Source organism: Nerophis ophidion, linkage group LG11 (genome assembly GCF_033978795.1).
Source record: "Nerophis ophidion isolate RoL-2023_Sa linkage group LG11, RoL_Noph_v1.0, whole genome shotgun sequence".
Taxonomy (NCBI): domain Eukaryota; kingdom Metazoa; phylum Chordata; class Actinopteri; order Syngnathiformes; family Syngnathidae; genus Nerophis; species Nerophis ophidion.
This window is the reverse complement of record NC_084621.1, coordinates 3,431,022-3,455,068: the sequence shown is the minus strand read 5'-3', so window position 1 is coordinate 3,455,068 and position 24,047 is coordinate 3,431,022. Positions and strand designations below refer to the sequence as shown.

General features: G+C 40.3%; 1 protein-coding gene across 5 annotated transcripts in view; it reads left to right on the top strand.

The window, feature by feature from the left end:
• The window catches only part of LOC133561559 (chloride channel protein 1-like), a 115,713-nt gene that overhangs the window by 36,902 nt on the left and 54,764 nt on the right, over positions 1-24,047 (top strand). For 2 of the 5 annotated variants that reach the window (XM_061914922.1, XM_061914920.1), the window contains exons 2-5: positions 15,276-15,501; positions 21,283-21,414; positions 21,521-21,649; positions 21,725-21,858. In XM_061914922.1, the coding sequence (XP_061770906.1) occupies positions 21,321-21,414; positions 21,521-21,649; positions 21,725-21,858 (357 nt within the window). In that variant the 5' untranslated portion in view covers positions 15,276-15,501; positions 21,283-21,320. Of the gene's footprint in view, positions 1-7,930; positions 8,096-15,275; positions 15,502-21,261; positions 21,415-21,520; positions 21,650-21,724; positions 21,859-24,047 lie in introns of those variants that run through there. The other 3 variants (XM_061914918.1, XM_061914919.1, XM_061914921.1) reach the window with 2 other exon arrangements.

The window sequence follows — 24,047 nt, the reverse complement described above, 5'->3', positions numbered from 1 at the left end:
ACCGAACCCTGGGGAACTCCACACGTTACCTTAACGTAGTCCGAGGTCACATTGTTATGGGAGACACACTGCATCCTATCAGTAAGATAAGAGTTAAACCAAGACAGGGCTAAGTCTGACATACCAATTCGTGTTTTGATACGTTCTAATAAAATATTATGATCGACGGTATCGAAAGCAGCGCTAAGATCGAGGAGCAGCAACATAGATGACGCATCAGAATCCATCGTTAGCAATAGATCATTAGTCATTTTTGCGAGGGCTGTCTCCGTCGAGTGATTTGCCCTGAAACCGGATTGAAAGGTTTCACATAGATTGTTAGACGCTAAGTGTTCATTTAACTGCTCCGCAACAATTTTTTCAAGGATTTTTGAAATAAAGGGAAGGTGAGACACCGGTCGGTAATTTACCATGAGGTCAGGATCGAGGTTAGGTCTTTTAAGAAGAGGATGAATAACCGCTTTTTTGAATGCTAGGGGAACAGTGCCCGAGGAGAGTGATAAGTTTATAATATTTAGCACTGATGGACCTAATAATACAAAGAGTTCCTTGATCAGTTTCCCAGGAAGAGGGTCAAGTAAACATGTTGTCTGTTTTATTCCCTTAACACGTTGTAACAATTCCTCTAATGTTATTTCCTCAAAACGAGAGAAACTATTTTGGAGGGCAGTATCCGCCGTATATGCAATCGTGTCAGTGTTAATAGAACCCCGTTGTAGCTGGGACGCATTGTCTTTAATCTCCTTTCTAATGACTTCAATTTTCTTACTAAAGAATTGCATAAAGTCATCAGCTGAGTGGGTTAAGCTACTGGAAGGAGTCCCTTGTTGGGTTAGCGATGCTACCGTACTAAACAAAAATTTAGGATCGTTTTTATTACGGTGGATGAGATTTGAGTAATATTTAGCTTTAGCTAAGGTAAGCATGCGTTTATAAGTTATTAAACCATCACTCCATGCTTGATGGTGCACCTCAAGTTTAGTCGTGCGCCATTTGCGTTCCAGCTTTCTGCATAATAATTTCTGAGCTCTAGTTTCTTCTGTAAACCACGGGGTGCGCTTTTTTGGAGCCTTTTTTAACTTTAGCGGTGCTATGTTATCAATGGTTTCGCGCAGGGCGTCGTTAAAGTTGTTAGTGAGGTTATCAATAGAGCCCACATACTTTGGGAATGGTGCCATTACCGAGGGCAGTAGGTCCGCAAGAGTTGTCGTTGTGGCTGTATTAATGTTGCGGCTGCTATAGCAGTTATTATTATTATTAGTTTGACGAACATGCGTCTGAACCTCGAATTTTATAAGGTAATGATCGGACAATACTTTAGTATACGGGAGTATCGTAACTTTGGAAACGGTGATGCCCCTGACAAGCACTAGGTCTATCGTATTACCGTTGCGATGCGTGGGTTCATTTATTATTTGTGTGAGACCACAGCTATCAATTACAGTCTGGAGCGCTACGCACGGTGGGTCCGATGGGGTATTCATATGGATATTAAAGTCCCCCATTATGATTATATTATCGGCGTGTGTCACTAGATCAGCAACGAACTCTGAGAATTCATTAATAAAGTCCGAATAGGGCCCTGGGGGGCGGTAGATAACAGCCAGGTGTAGAGGCAGCGGTGTGACAGACCTCATAGTAAGCACCTCAAACGATTTATATTTATTATTTATGTTAGGACTAAGGTTAAAGTTTTCGTTGTATATTAGTGCGACCCCCCCACCCCTTTTGAGCGGACGGGCAATATGCGCATGTGTAAAGTTAGGAGGACATGCCTCATTTAGCGCAAAAAAGTCGTTTGGTTTAAGCCAGGTTTCGCTGAGACCGATGACGTTAAGATTGTTGTCTCTGATGATATCATTAACTAACAACGTTTTGGGAGACAATGATCTTATGTTTAAAAAACCTACATTATAGGTAGTGGGCTGTTTTAGGGAGTTTTTGATCAAATTATCCGTAGTAGCAATATTAATAATGTTGTGTTTATTATGCCCAGTGCATTTAGTATAGTTACGACCATATCTAGGAATTGATACGACAGGAATTTTCCGATTGTTTGATTGTTGCTTTGATAAACTGCACGCATCATGGTTAGCCACCTCAGTAACGGGGATTTTCCGATTGTTTGTTTGTTGCTTTGATAAACTGCACGCATCATGGTTAGCCACCTCAGTAACGGGGATTTTCCGATTGTTTGTTTGTTGCTTTGATAAACTGCACGCATCATAGTTAGCCACCTCAGTAAAACACATGTCCAACTCTGAAACACTCAAAGCAGACACAACTTGTTCTAATTTAACAGACTCCTTACCCAGACCAGTAGTCGCGCATTTTCCATCTAAATCCGTCTTCGGGATGGAGGAAAGTGGTGTTCTGTGGGGATTAGCCTTCTGCTTTGTTTTTAGCCCCGCTCGGCATCCGCGTTTCCGATCACACCGCTGGCGTCTGCTCCGTAGACGGCCCCCACTGCTACTAGACTCCCCTGCTTCACAGGCCGCTGGATGTAGCCGCCGATGTAATCCCATGCTAGTTAGCAAGTCTAGCACGCAAGTGTCTATCGGTCCAAAACGGCCCGATGTGTCCACATCCAGAAGTGTCTGGCGGTCGTACGTGATCACGGAGTGACCACGATGTGAGCCAGCCATAAATATATGTATATATATATATATATATATATATGTATATATATATATATATGTATGTATGTATATATATATATATGTGTGTATATATATATATGTATATATATATATATTTATATATATATATATATATATATTTATATATATATATATATATCTATACATATATATATATACATATATATATTTATATATATACATATATATATGTCTTGATTGGATTATCCAGAGAATAGTGCTCGATACCGTGGTAGAGCGCAATATGTATGTGTGGAAAAAATCACAAGAGTACTTCATCTCTACAGAAGTGTTTCATGAGGGGTTCCCTCAATCATCAAATCTCCTGATGATGTAGGGATGAAGTAGTCTTGTGATTTTTCCCACACATATATATATATATATATATATATATATATATATATATATATATATATATACTGTATTTTCTGGACCGTAGGGTGCACCAGATTATAAGGCGCACTGCCAATGATCAACGGGTCTAGTCAGGTCATTTTTCATACAAAAGGCGCACCGGATTATAATGTGCGTTAAAGGGGTTCATATGTTTTTTTTCTAAATGTAAATCAATTCTTTGTAGTCTACATCAGTGGTCCCCAACCTTTTTGTAGCTCCGGACCGGTCAACACTTGATAATTTTGGCACTTGATAATTTAATAAAAAAATATTCTGCGGCCCGGTACCAATCGACCAGGGACCACTGGTCTACATAACATGTAATGGTAGTTCTTTGGTCAAAATGTTGCATAGATTATGTTTTACAGATGTTCTTCAAGTCGCTTTATGACAGTATGCGCCGTTTTGTGGGCGTTCTTATTTACGTGGCTCACCTTCGGCAGTGTCTTTTCCCCGTTATCTTTGTTGTAGCGGTGTAGCGTGCAAGGACGGGAGTGGAAGGAGTGTCAAAAGATGGAGCTAACTGTTTTAATGACATTCAGACTTTACTTAAATCAATAACGGAGCAGCATCTGCTCATCCGTGGCTCATGAGTATATATATATATATATGTATGTGTGGGAAAAATCACAAGACCACTTCATCTCTACAGAAGTGTTTCATGAGGGGTTCCCTCAATCATCAAATCTCCTGATGATTGAGGGAACCCCTCATGAAACACTTCTGTAGAGATGAATTGGTCTTGTGATTTTTCCCACACATACATATATATATATATAAACTGTATTTTCTGGACCGTAGGGCGCACCAGATTATAAGGCGCACTGCCGATTAACGGGTCTAGTCAGGTCTTTTTTCATACAAAAGGCGCACCGGATTATAATGTGCATTAAAGGGGTTCATATGTTTTTTTTCTAAATGTAAATCAATTCTTTGTAGTCTACATCAGTGGTCCCCAACCTTTTTGTAGCTGCGGACCGGTCAACGCTTGATAATTTTGGCACTTGATAATTTAATAAAAAAATATTCTGTGGCCCGGTACCAATCGACCAGGGACCACTGGTCTACATAACATGTAATGGTAGTTCTTTGGTCAAAATGTTGCATAGATTATGTTTTACAGATGTTCTTCAAGTCGCTTTATGACAGTATGCGCCGTTTTGTGGGCGTTCTTATTTACGTGGCTCACCTTCGGCAGTGTCTTTTCCCTGTTATCTTTGTTGTAGCGGTGTAGCGTGCAAGGACGGGAGTGGAAGGAGTGTCAAAAGATGGAGCTAACTGTTTTAATGACATTCAGACTTTACTTAAATCAATAACGGAGCAGCATCTCCTCATCCGTGGCTCACGAGTGCAGCAACGCCAGAAATGTGTCCAGTGAAAAAACGTCCGTCGGAACTGCCTAATAACTAAAGTTCCCTGGGTAAATTATGTAAACTCACTACACCGGTAGTTTTTAGTGCTTCCATAGCGAGATAAAAGTTAGAACTTTATGCTACTTTATATTAGAAATGGCAACAGCAGGGGATGAATGCACCATAATAAGAAGATCGTGGAAAAAGAAGAAGCGTATCGTCCATGGTATCAACACGGACTATAGTGGCAAATTTTTAGGACTTATGCAGATCTCAAATACATATCAGCAAGTACCACAAGGTATTAAAAATTGGTTTTGCATAATATTGTGAAACAAAACACCAGGTAATATGTCTGCTATTGGGTGCCATTTTGCAGTTGTTATACACACACCATAGTAATACTTGCATCTCTGACTACGGTCGCCGTAATGGACTGAAATATCTATCAAGCGCTGCAGCTTCAAAGTCATACTGAAACATTCTGACGGATTTTTGAGTGCCGTGTCTAATGTTCTTTATTTTCAATGGAACATTTGAAAGTTTTGGTGTTGTTTATTGGCGTCATATTGCAGTCTACACGTATCTCTTAAGTGGGACTTACATCTACTGGTCACACTTATCATTACACCATGTACCAAATAAAATTGCTTCGAGGTCAGTGAGCATAACCAGAATTTTTCCGTACATTAGGTGTACCAGGTTATTTTTGAGAAAATGAAAGGATTTTTGTCAGAACGTGGACTTTGGGGTTTGTTTTTCCGGAACGCAAAGGAAAGTTGGAGCGGGCAAGGCGTTAAGGTAATGACATCTTTTGTTTTAACACTATAACTACAAAAAAAAAGAAGGAAACAAAAGGCGCGCACAAAGGCGGAGAACAAACTTGACTAATGAAACAAAACTTGCAGAAAGGCAGAAACTATCAACAATAAACAAAAACTTACTTGGCATGGAACTATGAAACAAGCAGCGTGAATCGTAAACATGGCATGAAGCAGAGTGGAGGTAAAGTCGTCAGGCTGACTTCCTGGCAACTTTCGCTTTAAATAATAGACATGATTAGTGACAGGTGTGCGAGTGCAAAATGTGAGACAGGTGTGTGACATGAGGACAGGTGAAAACTAATGGGTATTCATGGAAAAAAAAAAACAAGGAAGTGCAAAAACAGGAAACAATGGAGTCTTAAGCAAAACAGAACATAAATAAACAAAACATGATCACAAGACATGACAATTTTATGGGTGCTTAATAGTCCGAAAAACATGGTAATTGGTATTGTATCACATTTGCAATATCGCTTAAATCTGATGTAAAGTATCACAACAATAGAATAACAGCTGTTTAATACATTTTAGTAGAAGTGTAGATAAAACCATCTTAACAAACACATACCAATCGACGGATTTAAGTTGCACCACTGTCAAAAGATGCGAAAGTCCCTTGTTTGGTCTGCACATTTTACTGGCGATGATACGACAGACATGGCACAGAGATGTGTGGATATCCTGCGACACTCAAAGCAGATGCATTTCCAACGATAAAGTCAACGAAATCACAAAGGTGAGTTTTGTTGATGTTATTGACTTATGTGCTAATCAGACATATTTGGTCGCGGCATGACTGCCAACTAATCGATGCTGACATGCTATTTAGGCTAGCTGTATGTACATTTGTAGCTATATTTGCAATATCGCTTGAATCTAATGTAAAGTATCAAAACAATAGAATAACGGGTGTTTAAAACATTTTAGTAGAAGTGTAGATAAAACCATGTTAACAAACACATACCAATCGACGGATTTAAGTTGCACCAGTGTCAAAAGATGCGAAAGTCCCTTGTTTGGTCTGCACATTTTACTGTATTTGTAGCATTTGTAGCTATATTTGCATCCACCCTTTCCCTCCACCCACATTCAATGCCAAACAAACACTTACCAATCGACGGATTTAAGTTGCACCAGTGTCAAAAGATGCGAAAGTCCCTTGTTTGGTCTGCACATTTTACTGTATTTGTAGCTATATTTGCATCCACCCTTTCCCTCCACCCACATTCAATGCCAAACAAACACTTACCAATCGACGGATTTAAGTTGCACCAGTGTCAAAAGATGCGAAAGTCCCTTGTTTGGTCTGCACATTTTACTGTATTTGTAGCATTTGTAGCTATATTTGCATCCACCCTTTCCCTCCACCCACATTCAATGCCAAACAAACACTTACCAATCGACGGATTTAAGTTGCTCCAGTGGTCTGGTCAAAAGATGCAATCGTTGGTTAGAAGGCGATCGCCGATTAGCTTCAATAGCTATTCGCTCAATAGCTTCAGTTTCTTCTTCAATTTCGTTTTTGCTATCTGCCTCCACACTCCAACCATCCGTTTCAATACATGCGTAATCTGTTGAATCGCTTAAGCCGCTGAAATCCGAGTCTGAATCCGAGCTAATGTTGTTTGCTGTGCTATCCGCCAAGTTTGTTTGTATTGGCGTCACTATGTGACGTCACAGGAAAATGGACGGTGGGTTTACGGATAGCGAAAATCAGGCACTTTAAAGCCTTTTTTTGGGTAGCTCGGTTGGCAGAGCGGCCGTGCCCGCAACTTAAGGGTTGCAGGTTCGATTCCCGCTTGCGCCATCCTAGTCACTACCGTTTGTCCTTGGGCAAGACACTTTACCCACCTGCTCCCAGTGCCACCCACACTGGTTTAAATGTAACTTAGATATTGGGTTTCACTATGTAAAGCGCTTTGAGTCACTAGAGAAAAGCGCTATATAAATATAATTCACTTCACTTCACTTCACTAAAATTTTTGATGGGTAAAATTTTGAAAAAAAACTTCGAAAAATAAAATAAGCCTCTGGGAACTGATTTTTATTGGTTTTAACCCTTCTGAAATTGTTATAATGTTCCCCTTTAAAAACAGTATTCAGAAATCCATCCATCCATCCATCCATTTTCTACCGCTTATTCCCTTTCGGGGTCGCGGGGGGCGCTGGCGCCTATCTCAGCTACAATCGGGCGGAAGGCAGGGTACACCCTGGACAAGTCGCCACCTCATCGCAGGGCCAACACAGATAGACAGACAACATTCACACACTAGGGACCATTTAGTGTTGCCAATCAACCTATCCCCAGGTGCATGTCTTTGGAAGTGGGAGGAAGCCGGAGTACCCGGAGGGAACCCACGCAGTCACGGGGAGAACATGCAAACTCCACACAGAAAGATCCCGAGCCTGGATTTGAACCCAGGACTGCAGGAACTTCGTATTGTGAGGCAGACGCACTAACCCCTCTGCCACCGTGAAGCCCGTATTCAGAAATATGTAAATTAGATAAACTATCAATAACATGTTTGACTACATTTCTTTCTGCATGCAGGGATTGGAAGGGAACAAGAGTTTTTGTGTCTGTGTGGTCTGCCTGTTGAGCCTGAGGTGAAAGGTCACACTCACACGTCTCTGCTGCTTCCGTGAACAGTGCACAGGTACTCCTTGTTAGCGGGCGGCCCGCTTTGATGGCGTCCGGTGCCAACGCCTGCCAGTTGATGTTGATAGATTAGAGCCGCGGCGGTAATGTGCAGCGCAGCGGATGCAAGCTTGTCTGTAGTGGTGGGACAGGTGACAGAACAAGGGACAGGACCAGAGACAGAACAGGAGACGCTGCCAAGTCATGGCGGAATCAAGTGATGAGGTAAAGGCTCTTGAGGAGAAAAAGGCTTTTGATGTATTTTCCTCCCTGATTGTTTTCCTGTAAGAGGCTTTTAGACACAACAAGGAGAGTGGTTCTCACCTTCTTCCTCTCATTAATTGTTTTTAATAGTCAAATTCATTTTTAATAGGCGTTGATGTTGTGCTTATTTTACATTTAAACAGCGAAGGTTTGTTATATGGGGCGTCACGGTGGAAGAGGGGTTAGTGCGTCTGCCTCACAATACAAAGGTCCTGCAGTCCTGGGTTCAAATCCAGGCTCGGGATCTTTCTGTGTGGAGTTTGCATGTTCTCCCCGTGACTGCGTGGGTTCCCTCCAGGTACTCCGGCTTCCTCCCACTTCCAAAGACATGCACCTGGGGATAGGTTGATTGGCAACACTAAATTGGCCCTAGTGTGTGAATGTTGTCTGTCTATCTGTGTTGGCCCTGCGATGAGGTGGCGACTTGTCCAGGGTGTACCCCGCCTTCCGCCTGATTATAGCTGAGATAGGCGCCAGCGACCCTAAAAGGGAATAAGCGGTATAAGCAGTAGAAAATGGATGGATGGGGTTTGTTATATGTGCAGAAATGAATGCAAACTAAATACATGTAAATTAATTTGGACTATTAGGAATATTTAATATAACTTTTGTGTATTTTTTGCTTCATTAGACCAGTGGTTCTCAAATGGGGTTACGTGTACCCCTGGGGGTACTTGAAGGTATGCCAAGGGGTACGTGAGTTTTTTTTTTTTAATATTCTAAAAATAGCAACAATTCAAAAATCCTTTTAAAAATATATTTATTGAATAATACTTCAACAAAATATTAATGTAAGTTCATAAACTGTGAAAATAAATACAACAATGCAATATTCAGTGTTGACCGCTAGATTTTTGTGGACATGTTCCATAAATATTGATGTTAAATATTTCTTTTTTTGTGAAGAAATGTTTAGAATGAAGTTGATGAATCCAGATGGATCTCTATTACAATCCCCAAAGAGGGCACTTTAAGTTGATGATTACTTCTATGTGGAGAAATATTTATTTATAATTGAATCACTTGTTTATTTTTTGACAAGTTTTTAGTTATTTTTATATATTTTTTTCCAAATAGTTCAAGAAAGACCACTACAAATGAGCAATATTTTGCACTGTTATACAATTTAATAAATCAGAAACTGATGACATAGTGCTGTATTTTACTTCTTTATCTCTTTTTTTCCAACCAAAAATGCTTTGCTCTGATTAGGGGGTACTTGAATAATTTTTTTTTTTTACAGGGGGTACATCACTGAAAAAAGGTTAAGAACCACTGCATTAGACTGATTGCTACTTTTTTTTTCATATTTCAAGGATGCCACTGTGTCGATTAATTACCGTATCGATTCGTCACATTTTTATGTTAATATGCACTAAAATTCATTTAGTACAATCATTTCCAAATACATTATATAATTTCCAAGAAGGGCTTCACGGTGGCAGAGGGGTTAGTGCGTCTGCCTCACAATACGAAGTTCCTGCAGTCCTGGGTTCAAATCCAGGCTCGGGATCTTTCTGTGTGGAGTTTGCATGTTCTCCCCGTGACTGCGTGGGTTCCCTCCGGGTACTCCGGCTTCCTCCCACTTCCAAAGACATGCACCTGGGGATAGGTTGATTGGCAACACTAAATTGGCCCTAGTGTGTGAATGTTGTCTGTCTATCTGTGTTGGCCCTGTGATGAGGTGGCGACTTGTCCAGGGTGTACCCCGCCTTCTGCCCGTTTGTAGCTGAGATAGGCGCCAGCGCCCCCCGCAACCCCAAAAGGGAATAAGCGGTAGAAAATGGATGGATGGATGGAATTTCCAAGTAAAATGTACATTTCCTTTTATTTAAAGATATATAATGAAACAACAAACAAAATTATATAGTACATACAAAAATAGCCTCAACTCATACTCTGAGCAGATGTTTTTTTTAATTAAGTATATTAGGCTTGTTATGAAAAAAAAAAACTATTTAATATTAATATTAAAGCCACAAAGGTAATATCAGGTAATATGCTGAATTTCACCCTGGGATCAATAAAGTACTTTCTATTCTATTCTATTATATTCTAAGGTTTGTTGTCACTCACCTTAACACCAAATTGAAAACATATACAATACATGCTCATATGTGACAAAATATAAAATATGTTATCTCCCTCTATTAAGCATTATTTTGATTTGTATTGTTTTTGTGGAGTCAGATGAAAGCCATATTATGTAATATTTTAACCCCTAAATTATAGCTTCAAAATCATTGTGAGTCTAGACTGACAGAATATTATAACTTGTCTGTAATTTTACTTCTTCAAACTACTAAAAGGTGTTGCGAAATTTTGCTTTTTTTCCCTATTTAAAAGGCAGAATTAGATTTTTTTTTTTTGTAATTTAAAGCCAGGTTAGGGTTAAGATTCATCAATGTGTTGATTTATTACTGTGAAGGTTCATGAAATGTTGTGTTATTATATACTAAAGTAAATTTTCATATTTGTTTGAAAAAAATAAATTAATTTTTCACATACATAAGATGATTTTCAAATAAAATTCCTGCAGATTTAAAAAAAATTATCCTAAATATCCTAAAAAAACAAAACAAATCGATTCAATATACACATATATATGTATATATTTGAATCGATTTGTATGTATATGTATATATATATATGTATATATATATGTATATATATATATATGTACCTTTGGAGGTGGGAAACCACATATATCTCTCTCTCTCTCTCTCTCTCTCTCTCTCTCTCTCTCTCTCTCTCTCTCTCTCTCTCTCTCTCTCTCTCTATATATATATATATATATATAATGTGTGTATATATATTCTGTATTTATATGTATTTACGTATATGTATACATATATATATATACTGTGTGTGTATATATATTCTGTATTTATATGTATTTACGTATATATATATATATATATATGCATATATATATATACACATATATATGTATATATATACTGTGTGTGTATATATATTCTGTATTTATATGTGTTTACGTATATATATATATACATATATATGTATAAAACTCAGCTCATTATATTAACAGATTATATATATTATATTAACCGAGTGCTGTTTGGATAGGATCCACCACTCCCGCGACCTCAAAAGGGACAAGCAGTAGAAAACAGATGGATGGATGGATGGATGTTTTTTTTTATTGAAATTCATGAGCTTTGAAAGGAAAAAAGTTTTAAACCACTAAGGTAGTATAAGGTTTGTTGTGGCTCACATTAACACCACAAGTGTAAACTCCTGCAGTACATGTATATGTACAAATATTATACTAATATGTTTCTACGGGTGTCAACAAACACAGCTTGTTAGCATTAAGCTAAAGACACACACATCCGGGCTTACTAAAAGCACTTTAAAAAAACCTCTAAAATCCAGCACTATGTTTATGTTTTGGCCAACCTGATTTTAATTGACTAAAATACTCTAATTTTGAACCTTTAACAGTGGACAAATGCATGTTAAGCACAGTAGCGTATAGTTCATTACACTGTATGGACTGAAGGGGGAGTTGTCCAGCAAAGAGTCAAGGCAATGCTGTGTTCTATTGACAAGGCTGATAGTGAGTATTCCTGAACCAATTATAAATGATATCATACATTTTGCAGTGCATCTTAAAGACCTACTGAAAGCCACTACTAGCGACCTCACAGTCTGATTAGTTTATATAACAATGATGAAATATTAACATTGCAACACATGCCAATATGGCCGCTTTAGTTTACTAAATTGCAATTTTAAATTTCACGCGAAGTATCCTGTTGAAAACGTCGCGGAATGATGACGCTTATGTTGACGCGTGCTTGTGACGTTATTGGTTAGAGCGGACATTTTATCCCAGCACCACTCACGGCTAAAAGTAATCTCTTTTCATCGCATAATTACACAGTATTTTGGACGTCTGTGTTGCTGAATCTATTGCAATTTGTTCAATTAATAATGGAGACGTCAAAGAAGAATGCTGTTGGTGGAAAGCGGTGGATTGCAGCTGTCTTTAGCAACCAACACACAGCCGGTGTTTCTTTGTTTGTTGTGAAGCTTTAATATGGAACAGAGTGGTCAAACGAACATGTTTCTGTACCACATATCAACTAGCAAGTTTTTGGATGAGAAAATTGTGATATTAAGTCGGCTCTTACCGGAGACTTGAGCAGAGTTTGCGTCCTCCTGCAGCAGCTGTCAAAAAGGCAGCTGTGACTTTCTTGGCTCCTCCCTATGGCTTCCCTCAGAGACACTGGCGGTCACCGCAGTCCTCCGACTTTCAGGTTTGACTTTATAATCTCACTAAAACACTAGTAACACAATAAGCAGATAAGTTATTTTCCAGAATTATCCTAATAAATGTGTCTAGTAACATCTGAATCGCTCCCACTGCTGTCGCCTTTTTTTCTTCTTCTAGTGCTTCACTCTTACTTTCCTCATCCACGAATCGTTCAGCCTCGCTCAAATTAATGGGGAAATCGTCGCTTTTTGGTCTGAATCGCTCTTGCTGCTGGTGGCTATGGTTATAAACATTGTGAGGAAGTGAGGAGCCCTACAACCCGAGACGTCACGCGCTCATCGTCTGCTACTTCCGGTGCAGACAAGGCTTTTTTATTAGCGACCAAAAGTTGCTAACTTTATCGTCGATGTTCTCTACTAAATCCTTTCAGCAAAAATATGGCAATATGGCGAAATGATCAAGTATGACACATAGAATGGACCTGCTATCCCCGTTTGAATAAGAACATCTCATTTCAGTAGGCCTTTAAACAAATTGTGTGTAGTTCATTAAATTGTGCGGACTGAAGGGGGAGTTCTTGAGCAAAGAGTCAAGGCAATGCTGCTTTCTATTGACAAGGTGATTATAGCAGGCTGATAGTGAGTATTCCTGAACTGATTACAAATGATATCACACGCATTCTTTTTTCCGGCATTGCTGGGCAAAACTGCTTTTTGCAGTGCATCTTAACTTGAGATTGACTGCTAGTCTCAATCTTCTTTGGGGCCTCTTGGCTGCAAGTGTGCCAGCTTTCCTTTCCCATGTGAACATGAGACGCAGGCCGTTGGATTTAGCGTTTTGCAGTTCTGTGTGCTGGTGGGATGCATGCAACTTGTTTGGTTTAGGTTCCAATCCAAAGGATCCCTGCGCCTGCGACCTAGATGTCCTGTATTTCACAGCCTCTGTGCTCTTAACGGGTGCAACACCATCGTGACCGCATCCCCAAGTGTCATGTTGTGTGTGTGTGTGTGTGTGTTGGGTATTTGCACATGCGAATGGGGTTTGTAGGTGTAAAGTAGTCGAAGGGGAAGATGTGGAATGTCCTCTTCCAGGATCTCCTCGTGTGGCCCGTGTCCAGAGACTTCTCTCAGGGAGGGGTTTTTTCCGATCTCTATGCCCGTTTTGTCTATTTTTGTCTGCCTGAGTATTCAGGTTGATGTGTGTGTGTGTGTGTGTGTGTGTGTGTGTGTGTGTATCCCTTACACACACACACACACACATTATCCTTACCTCCAGACTCCACATACACCACATGGACAAAAGTATTGAGACACCCAGCCATTTTTGTCTAACTGTGAGGTCAGCGGTCACTGATGTGCAGCCCTTTGAGACACTTGTGATTAAGGACTATATCAGGGGTAGGGAACCTACGGCTCTAGAGCCAGATGTGGCTCTTTTGATGACCGCATCTGGCTCTCAAGATAAATCTTAGCTGACATTGCTTAACACGATAAGTAATGAATAATTCATCCAACGCCCTTGACGCGAATCCCTTAGGGGTGATGGACAACTGGGCAGTGCCTGAAGAGCTGCAAACTTTGTGCTTTTTTTGAAAAGCAAAGGCTACCGGAATATTTAAAAAAAATGTCAGTATTCAATAAAAAATTACTTTATTTGAAAAAAATGTCTAAATATTTATTCTAGGCTATTTATGCAATATTTTAAAAATTGTGAAAAACTGTATTCATTATTCGGTATTCGGCCAAGCGTTTACATTTTATTCGGCTTCGGCCACAAATTTTCATTTCGGTGCATCCCCACTACTAACTATATATAATTACTAGAAAAGCAAAAAAAAAATGCCTGTGTCATGGTGGAGCATAGTCACGGTTGTTGTTGTGATCCCAGGAAGCAGAGAAGGCAGGCGGTGGGCAAGCAGAAGGTCCCTTTATTGGACACCGAGCAAAGACATGGTGAGCCAGCCAACCAGAGATGAAAATGGAAAAGATAGCAAGAACCAGGATTAAAAATGCAAAACATGAACTACACTACTAAGGTGTGCACTCAACAATGTGCCAGCTGTGTCTGAAATGCGGCGCTGGCAAATACACGCCGCTAAAGAGTGATTGTGTCAGGAGTTGTAGGTGACGAGCCCCAAAATGCAGAGATGGTGGCAGGCATTGAATAGGAAAACATATTTTAATGTCCAAAATATAAAGAAAGAACACACACCAGGAACTAGGAAACAGGATACCAGCAAACAGGAACTTGGATGAAATGACAGCACGCTGTCAACAGCTATAAGATACAAGTACAAACAACAAACAGTAAGAGCGACAATAATCCAGCGCTGACTGGAGGAGAAAGTAGGTCTAAATAGTGGCTGGCTGATTGACACCAGGTGTGTCCAGGTGCCAATCAGCCGCACCTGAGGGAAACAAGCAGGAAATAAAGAAAAAATTAAAGCGCTGACAGGAAACAAAGACAAATGCAGAGGAAAAACTAAAACACAACCAAACTGTCAAGGGCAAGCGTGACAGATTGTGCCAACTGGTGAAGCTCCTCATCACCGAACAGGAGACAGGTGTGTTGTTCAGCGCTCAAGACTGGCTGTGACTTGGTTGGCGAAACACGCAGGAAGTGGAAAAAAAACAGGGCGGAAGGAAGGAGCACTGACACAGAAACAAACATAGTTAGTCGGACCTGTCATGACAGCTCCCTCCTATTTATTATCGCCACAAGTTAGCAGCGACTGCATTGTAACAGGGACTGACTTTCTCATGCATTCCACATCATTCCTGTTGTGTACAGTATAATTACTTTCACATTTTGGAAATGACAGACTCTCTAGCGAGGTAAGTAAACGCCCCTGTTATAATTACAGCTTTGACAGTGTCTATCTGTGTATTTTGCCCACAGCTGTACGGGGAGTACAGGGAGCAGCTGGGGAACTTCGCCCGGCGGGAGGCCGCCCGCTTGCTGACGGAGAGACAATGGCGGAGACAGGCCGGAGAGAACAACGCCGCAACTCGCAAAGGGTCCGGGCGGCGGACTCATCACCATCAGCATCATCCCGTCTCCTTGGAGTCACATCCCAGTCACGCCTCATCCACCAAGAAGCCACGCCCCTACTCCAAATGTCAAGGTGTGTTGCTGTAATGCCATCAGCTCTTGTTTTGGCGGGCATGACTTGTGGAGGTGTACCTAATGTTGTGGCTGCACGGCACGACACGCTGGTTAACCTTCGTCTTGTGTTAGGGTCGGCACCGACCCGTTTTAGTTTTTAAATGCATAAAAACACCACATACATTTATTTTTTTGCATCAAAGCTTTTTGACTTTGTCAGGAACCTCTTTGTCAACAAAATAAAACATTTTAATTTTTTTCACTAAATTATAAAATGCTCTGGTAGAAATTATGCCCTTGGTGTTGTTAGGGTCGGTTTCGACCCGGTTATAAAAATAAGATGATAAAGCAATGATGAGAGCCAAAACTGAACACACTGAAGGCCAGCTCCTCTCCCAATCATGTGAGCTTTAGTGGATTCTCATTTTACCTTGTTATCCTGTACAAAAACAAACAAAAGACGGACACTAAAAGTGTCACTTTTTGCCACTCTGATTTTGTTTTTTTATTAGTTTTGGAACTAGTAATCTATTTCTCTTGGTTTCATTTGCTTGATTGGTTGTTTGTTTGATGTTGGATTTCTGTTGCTGAAGAAAATACTTTTTAGCCTTTTTCTTGAAGTAAATATATATGGGTCGAAATTGACCCGTAACACCATAGATGTTACTATAGTGAAAATTCTTAAAATGAAAAAATAAACAAAACACATTTATTTAAGAGATGTGTTCTAATACCCCTTAGTAATAGTTAGGTAACACAACAACCTTTTTTTATTTATATAATTCTCTTGAGGTTCGTTTTACCATTTTTAAAAATTGAAATCGAGGTGTATACTGACAAAAAAAGGCCCAATGGCCCAAACCAAAAATATTAAAACCAATATTTTCAAGGATAAGGAAGCCTAACAAGGTAACCAAGAGATGAGAAACAAATTGGATGATAGATAATTTTTTTTTGTGTATTTTACAGCTGATTTAAAACATGGGTCAAAACCGACCCGTTAACATAAGAGATGGTAACAGAAAGCTAACACAAGAGGAAGGTTAAAGGCCTACTGAAAGCCACTACTAGCGACCACGCAGTCTGATAGTTTATATATTAATGATGAAATATTAACATTGCAACACATGCCAATACGGCCTTTTTAGTTTGATAAATTGCAATTTAAAATTTCCCACAGAGTTTTTTGTTAAAAAAGGTCGCGGATTGATGACGTGTGCGCGTGACGTCACGGACTGTCAGGAAATATAAGCGCATCATTATTTGCGGCTAAAAGTCGTCTCTTTTCATCGCTCAATTTTGGACATCTGTGTTGCTGAATCTTTTGCAATTTGTTCTATTAATAATGGAGACGTCAAAGATGAAAGATGGAGTTGGGAAGCTTTAGCCTTTAGCCACACAAACACACGGTGATTCCTTGTTTAAAATTCCCGGAGGTGAATCTTTATTATGGATCAGAGCGGTCAAGCGAACATGGATCCCGACCACTTGTCAACTGGCAGGTTTCGGTGAGAAAATTGTGGTAAAAAGTCGCCACTTACCGGAGATCAGCTGAGCTTGCGTCATCCATGCAGAGACTGGCATCAAGACACCCGTGGACACACCCCTCCGACTATCAGGTACTATTTAACTCACTAAAACACTAGCAACACAATAGAAAGATAAGGGATTTCCCAGAATGATCCTCGTAAATGTGTCTAAAAAAATCTGAATCCGTCCCAATGCAATCATCTTTAAAAAAAAAACAACATTTCTAGTCCTTCGCTATCAATATCATCATCCACGAATCTTTCATCCTCGTTCCAATTAATGGGCAAATTGTCGTTTTCTCGGTCCGAATAGCTCTTGTTGCTGGAGGCTCCCATTAAAAACAATGTGAGGACGTGAGGAGCCCTCACACTTGTGATGTCATCGTCTGCTACTTCCAGTAATGGCGAGGCTTTTAAATCAGCACCAAAAGTTGCTAACTTTATCGTCGATGTTCTCTACTAAATCCTTTCAGCAAAAATATGGCAATATGGCGAAATGATCAAATATCCCCGTTTAAATAAGGAAATCTCATTTCAGTAGGCCTTTAAAGGAGTTCTGCATATTTTTTCTAGTATGACAACGCATTCGTTATGCTTTTCTCCTCCTGCCGAAACAATCAAACAAATTATTCCCCACAGAAGACGCCACTCAGCTGTCACTTACTACTAATTCTCTTTTTATTGTTCTTTTCACAGGCAGGCTTTATTTTTTTCAGAAGAGACTATAATTTGTATTCCAGGCGGACGTAAATTGATGGATGGAATGCTTCTGACCACTTATTTGATCAACATCCTTGATTTGTAGCCTTTTTTTAGGCCCACCATATTTGGTGGCTAAATTTGAATTTACATGTGTTTTCTCTCAGCCAATCAGTGACAGAATAATTGCTACATAATATGTAAAAGTTTGGTTGAGTAAAAATATGTTTTTCAGTTTTTTTTATATATGACATAATAGTGGGCTTCACGGTGGCAGAGGGGTTAGTGCGTCTGCCTCACAATACGAAGGTCCTGAAAAGTCAGGGTTCAATCCCAGGCTCGGGATCTTTCTGTGTGGAGTTTGCATGTTCTCCCCGTGACTGCGTGGGTTCCCTCCGGGTACTCCGGCTTCCTCCCACTTCCAAAGACATGCACCTGGGGATAGGTTGATTGGCAACACTAAATTGGCCCTAGAGTGTGAATGTTGTCTGTCTATCTGTGTTGGCCCTGTGATGAGGTGGCGACTTGTCCAGGGTGTACACCGCATTCCGCCCGATTGTAGCTGAGATAGGCACCAGCGCCCCGCGCGACCCCAAAGGGAATAAGCGGTAGAAAATGAATGGATGGATGGACATAATAGTACATGTGACAGTCGCTTGCTGTCGTCGTGTGGGTTGCGTGGACCACCCAGGAAGGACATCGCTTTTCAGCACAGGTTTAACTCTTTATATTTCAATAAAGTTTTTTCAGCAGCTCGGTTCGCTCTTTCAGCTCCTCTTCGCTGCTCGCTCTTCCGTCGCTCTTTCAGCCGGCCTCGTAGTCGTCTCTCGTGTGCTGTTCTCTGTCGCTCTTTGATCGCTCCTGCGCTGCATCTGCTGCGGACACTCCACCTCCCTGATCTGTATTGCAGCGGTGTTGCTCCCGGCACGCCCCGCCTCTCCGTTACGGCGCATTCTCCGCCTCCTTGCTGCCATCTTGAGCAGGGCTACAGCGTGTCCTGCCCCGCCGTCTGCCCATCAGCTCCGCCTCTCCACAGTACAATAATAGTACTAAAACATATTTTATTTGTAACTGCAATTACATAATTAACTTATTATGATTAAAATTAAAAAAACTATATTCTGGCAAATCTAGAAATTCTGTAGAATCAAATTTAAATCTTATTTCAAAGTCTTTTGAATTTCTTTTAAAATGTTTGTTCTGGAAAATCTAGAAGAAATAATGATTTGTCTTTGTTAGAAATATAGCTTGGTCCAATTTGTTATATATTCTAACAAAGTGCAGATTGGATTTGAACCTATTTAAAACATGTCATCAAAATTCTAAAATTAATCTTAATCAGGAAAAATGACTAATGATGTTCCCTAAATTATTTTTTAATTTTTATCAAAAAGATTCAAATTAGCTAGTTTTTCTCTTCTTTTTTTCGGTTGAATTTTGAATTTTAAAGACTCGAAATTGAAGATATACTATGTTTCAAAATTTAATTTTCATTTTTTTCGTGTTTTCTCCTCTTTTAAACCGTTCAATTAAGTGTTTTTTTTTCATCATTTATTCTCTACAGAAAACCGTTCGTAGAAGGAAAAAAATGTACGTCAGAATGACAGACAGAAATACTCTTTTTTTATTTTTTTTTATTTATCTGTTTCTATATATATTATTGTGAGAAATCATTAAGATGAACAGTGTTTCCACAAAGATAAATATCATTAATTATTAATAATAACATAGAGTTAAAGGTAAATTGAGCAAATTGGCTATTTCTGGCAATTTATTTAAGTGTGTATCAAACTGGTGGCCCTTGGCATTAATCAGTACCCAAGAAGTAGCTCTTGCTTCCAAAAAGGTTGGTGACCCCTGATGTAGACCATCCGGCGGGCCGGATTGAAAATGTTAACGCGCCTCCTGTGGCCCGCGGGCCGTATTTGTCATGTCTGTGTAGTCATGTTTTGTTTTAGTCATGTTTGGTTTTATTTTTGGACTCTTTCTGCACTTTTTTTTTTGTTACCATAGCAACCCATTAGTTTTCACCTGTCCTCATGTCATGCACCTGTCTCACGTTTTGCACTCGCACACCTGTTTTCACTAATCACCACAGTATTATTTAAGCCACAGTTGCAATGTAGTCAGCCTGGCAACATCACCACTTATCACCTGCTACGCACCTTGTAATGAACCATGCCAATGATTCAGGTCCCGTTCTCCTTCCGTTCCAAGTAAGCTTTCGTTATTCATGCCATAGTGCAAGTTTTTGTTTTGTCTTCATAGTTTTGCCTTAGTGCAGGTTTTGTTTTCACTGCCAAGTTTTTGTACCTCCTTGTGAGCGCCTTTTATTTGTTCCTGTTTTTTGGTAGTCCATCCATTTTCTACTTCTTATTCCCTTTTGGGGTCGTGGGGGGCGCTGGCGCCTATCTCAGCTACAATCGGGCGGAAGGCGGGGTACACCCTGGACAAGTCGCCACCTCATCACAGGGCCAACACAGATAGACAGACAACATTCACACACTAGGGCCAATTTAGTGTTGCCAATCAACCTATCCCCAGGTGCATGTCTTTGGAAGTGGGAGGAAGCCGGAGTACCTGGAGGGAACCCACGCAGTCACGGGGAGAACATGCAAACTCCACACAGAAAGATCCCGAGCCTGGATTTTGAACCCAGGACTGCAGGACCTTCGTATTGTGAGGCAGACGCACTAACCCCTCTTCCACCGTGAAGCCCCAGTACTAATCATCAAAATTTAAAGAAATAAACATCCATCCATCCATTTTCTACCGCTTATTCCCTTTCGGGGTTGCGGTGGGCGCTGGCGCCTATCTTAGCTACAATCGGGCGGAAGGCGGGGTACACCCTGGACAAGTCGCCACCTCATCACAGGGCCAACACAGATAGACAGACAACATTCACACACTAGGGCCAATTTAGTGTTGCCAATCAACCTATCCCCAGGTGCATGTCTTTGGAAGTGGGAGGAAGCCGGAGTACCCGGAGGGAACCCACGCAGTCACGGGGAGAACATGCAAACTCCACACAGAAAGATCCCGAGCCTGGATTTTGAACCCAGGACTGCAGGACCTTCGTATTGTGAGGCAGACGCACTAACCCCTCTGCCACCGTGAAGCCCGTTTTTTTTTTTTTAGTAGTGTTAAAAATAAAAGATATGTCTCTACCTTCTCTACCACTTGCCTCTCAGGAAAACAACCACCTCATAGTCCACGTATTGACAGTATTTTGCCCAGAAATGTGTTGGATTTTAAATAAAATTGACTATTTTTGCCTCCTTTAAAACATTAATCAACAATCAATTCCACAAAAACAATGAAAGAAAAAATACTATGTCTGCCCTGTCGTTTTGGTGCACGACTATACTTTCATGAGAAGAGAGTGTGTTAAACAAAGAGCATCCATGCAGATACAATACATGTCATTCATGTGCAGCGCTTACTAATGAAGTCTTGCAGCCTTTCGTCATCATTATCATCATTCTCATTATCACAATGTCAGCAACGGTTATAATAACTGAGTGTCACTAATCACTTCCTTTGATAAACAGACTCCTTCATTTCCGCCCCAGATTGTTTGGCTCGTGTGCGGCGGTACATCGTGAACAAGATGGGAGAGGATTGGATCTTTCTGGTCCTCCTGGGTCTGACCATGGCCCTGGTCAGCTGGAGCATGGACTACGCCAGCGCCAAAAGCTTGCAAGGTCTCTGGATCCATTGACCAAAGCACATAACCGCTGGGCTCTTAATTAAAACTTTGCCATTAACATCTGCGGCTGAAGGCAACCTTTTAATGTTTTCTTGTTACAGCCTACAAGTGGATACACGGGGAGCTAAAGGGCAACGTGGCGCTGCAGTACTTGGCCTGGATTAGCTATCCCATGATCCTTGTCACGTTCGCATCGCTTTTCTGCCACCTGGTTTCCCCGCAGGCCATTGGTAAGCCCCTTCTTCCGTCACCTGTAGGTCGCTCTTCACCACATAACAGATGTTTACGTCCATGTTTGGCTGCAGGTTCCGGTATTCCTGAGCTTAAAACCATCCTGAGGGGGGTGGTCTTGAAGGAGTATCTGACCCTGAAGGCCTTCGTGGCCAAGGTCATAGGGCTGACGGCAGGTCTGGGCAGCGGGATGCCGGTGGGCAAAGAGGTACACAAGCTTTTCATCCTCAATTTCATTACAAGATCAGTGAACATTTTAACATTTACCCAATTATTTAGGGCTTGGCATTATTTGAATACATTCCTTTTATTCACCATGAGAAATAATTAAAATTCAAGTGTTGGTTGTTTTAATTAAAAAAAGCATATTTTAATGATTCAATACACCATTTTAGATGTTTCCTTGATAGATTATGGAGAAAAAATACAACATATATTTTCAAATAAATTTTAAATAATATTTTTATCATATGACACTATTAATGACAGTATTTTTCTAAAGTTTGTTTGATAGCTAATGTTATTTTGGATTGCAGAAAATATTATTTTATATATATGCATATATATAGTACAGGCCAAAGGTTTGGACACACCTTCTCAATCAATGCATTTTCTTTATTTTCATGACTATTTACATTGTAGATTGTCACTGAAGGCATCAAAACTATGAATGAACACATGTGGAGTTATGTACTTAAAAAAAAAAAAGTGAAATAACTAAGGCTGGGCAACGACTAAAAATTTTAATCCAAGTTAATCGCACTATTTCTCCGATTAATCGCGATTAACTGCATTGTATACGCAAAGCCCAATAATGAATTCAAAAGTAGTGTGTAGTGCACCTTTATTGGAATATTCTCCCACATGAACAAAAGCGCCAAAACATTTGTTGTGCAAACACAATTTAAATCAGTCCTTGTTAAACATCCATCCATCCATCCATTTTCTACCGCTTATTCCCTTTCGGGGTCGCGGGGGGCGCTGGCGCCTATCTCAGCTACAACAGTAGCAGTTAAATAGCATATTTTATGAAAATCAACTCCAAAAATGTAAATACAAACATTTAAGCTTATTGCCACTGCCAGGGTATTTAAGTTATCCTGTTTGTTATGGAAAATAAATATAATCTACATACAAATCTCTGAGCCACAATCATAACATCTGAACAGGCAATTTCTGAGGTAACAGCAGAAACATTTTTTTTAATCAGGGATCTTATGTTTAAAAAACCTATATTATAGGTAGTGGGCTGTTTTAGGGAATTTTTGATCAAATTATCCGTAGTAGCAATATTAATAATGTTGAGTTTATTCTGCGTAGTGCACTTCAAATAATTATGACCATATCTAGGAATTGATATGATGGGAATTTTCCGACTCTTTGCTTGGTGCTTTGATAAACTGAAGGCATTATATACATGGTACTATATTGTGATGTTATGAGCCAGGGAAAAAAAGAACTACCCTACCCAGCATGCAACAGGAGTGAGGAGCATGCGCGGTAGCCCGGTATAGGTTGTGTCGCCATGACGGCATCTTGTATGTTGTGATATGCACGCTCTGAAAGCAAACGTTAAGAACTCAGCCAACACTCCTGGTCTGCATTATTCATAAATAGACAGACAACACATATACTCCGCTGCTTCACAGGCCGCTGGATGTAGCCGGCAAAGTATTCCCATGCTAGCTAGCCGGTCTAGCAAGCACGCCTCATTCAGTCCAAAACGGCCCGATCTATCCACATCCAGAATTGTCTGGCGGTCGTAAGTGATCCCGGAGTGACCACGCTGTAAGCCAGCCATGAAATTTGCAGAATTGTCCGGTATTTTTGCCAAATGTTCCATCTTTACCAAGAGCCCCTCCACGCCGGGCGACGCCATCTTTTTAAGTAAAGGCGTTAACAAAATAAAAGCATGTAAACAACATACGCAAATGTGCGATAAAATAATTGTCGGCGTTAATAGATTGCTGAGTTAACTCCTAATTAACGCATTAATTTGCCCACCCCTAGAAATAACTGAAAACCTGTTTTATATTCTAGTTTCTTCAAAATAGCCACCCTTTCCTCTGATTACTGCTTTGCACACTCTTGGCATTCTCTGGATGAGCTTCAATTAATCAATCAATCAAAATGTATTTATATAGCCCCTAATCATAAGTGTCACGTTCGAAGCGTATTGCGATGCGCGGAGATGTCACCCCCAGATGCAGTGGGACCAGACAGGCAGGATTGCAGGTAAGAAGCTGATTTTAATATACAAAAAATAAAATAACACTGATACAAAAAGACAAACGAAAGGCATGCCAAACGCACAGGGAGCTAGGCTAACACTTAGCACTGAGTAAAAGTCTAAACGGCGCTTGTCGAGCGCACCGAAAGCTAAGACGGGACTTAGCA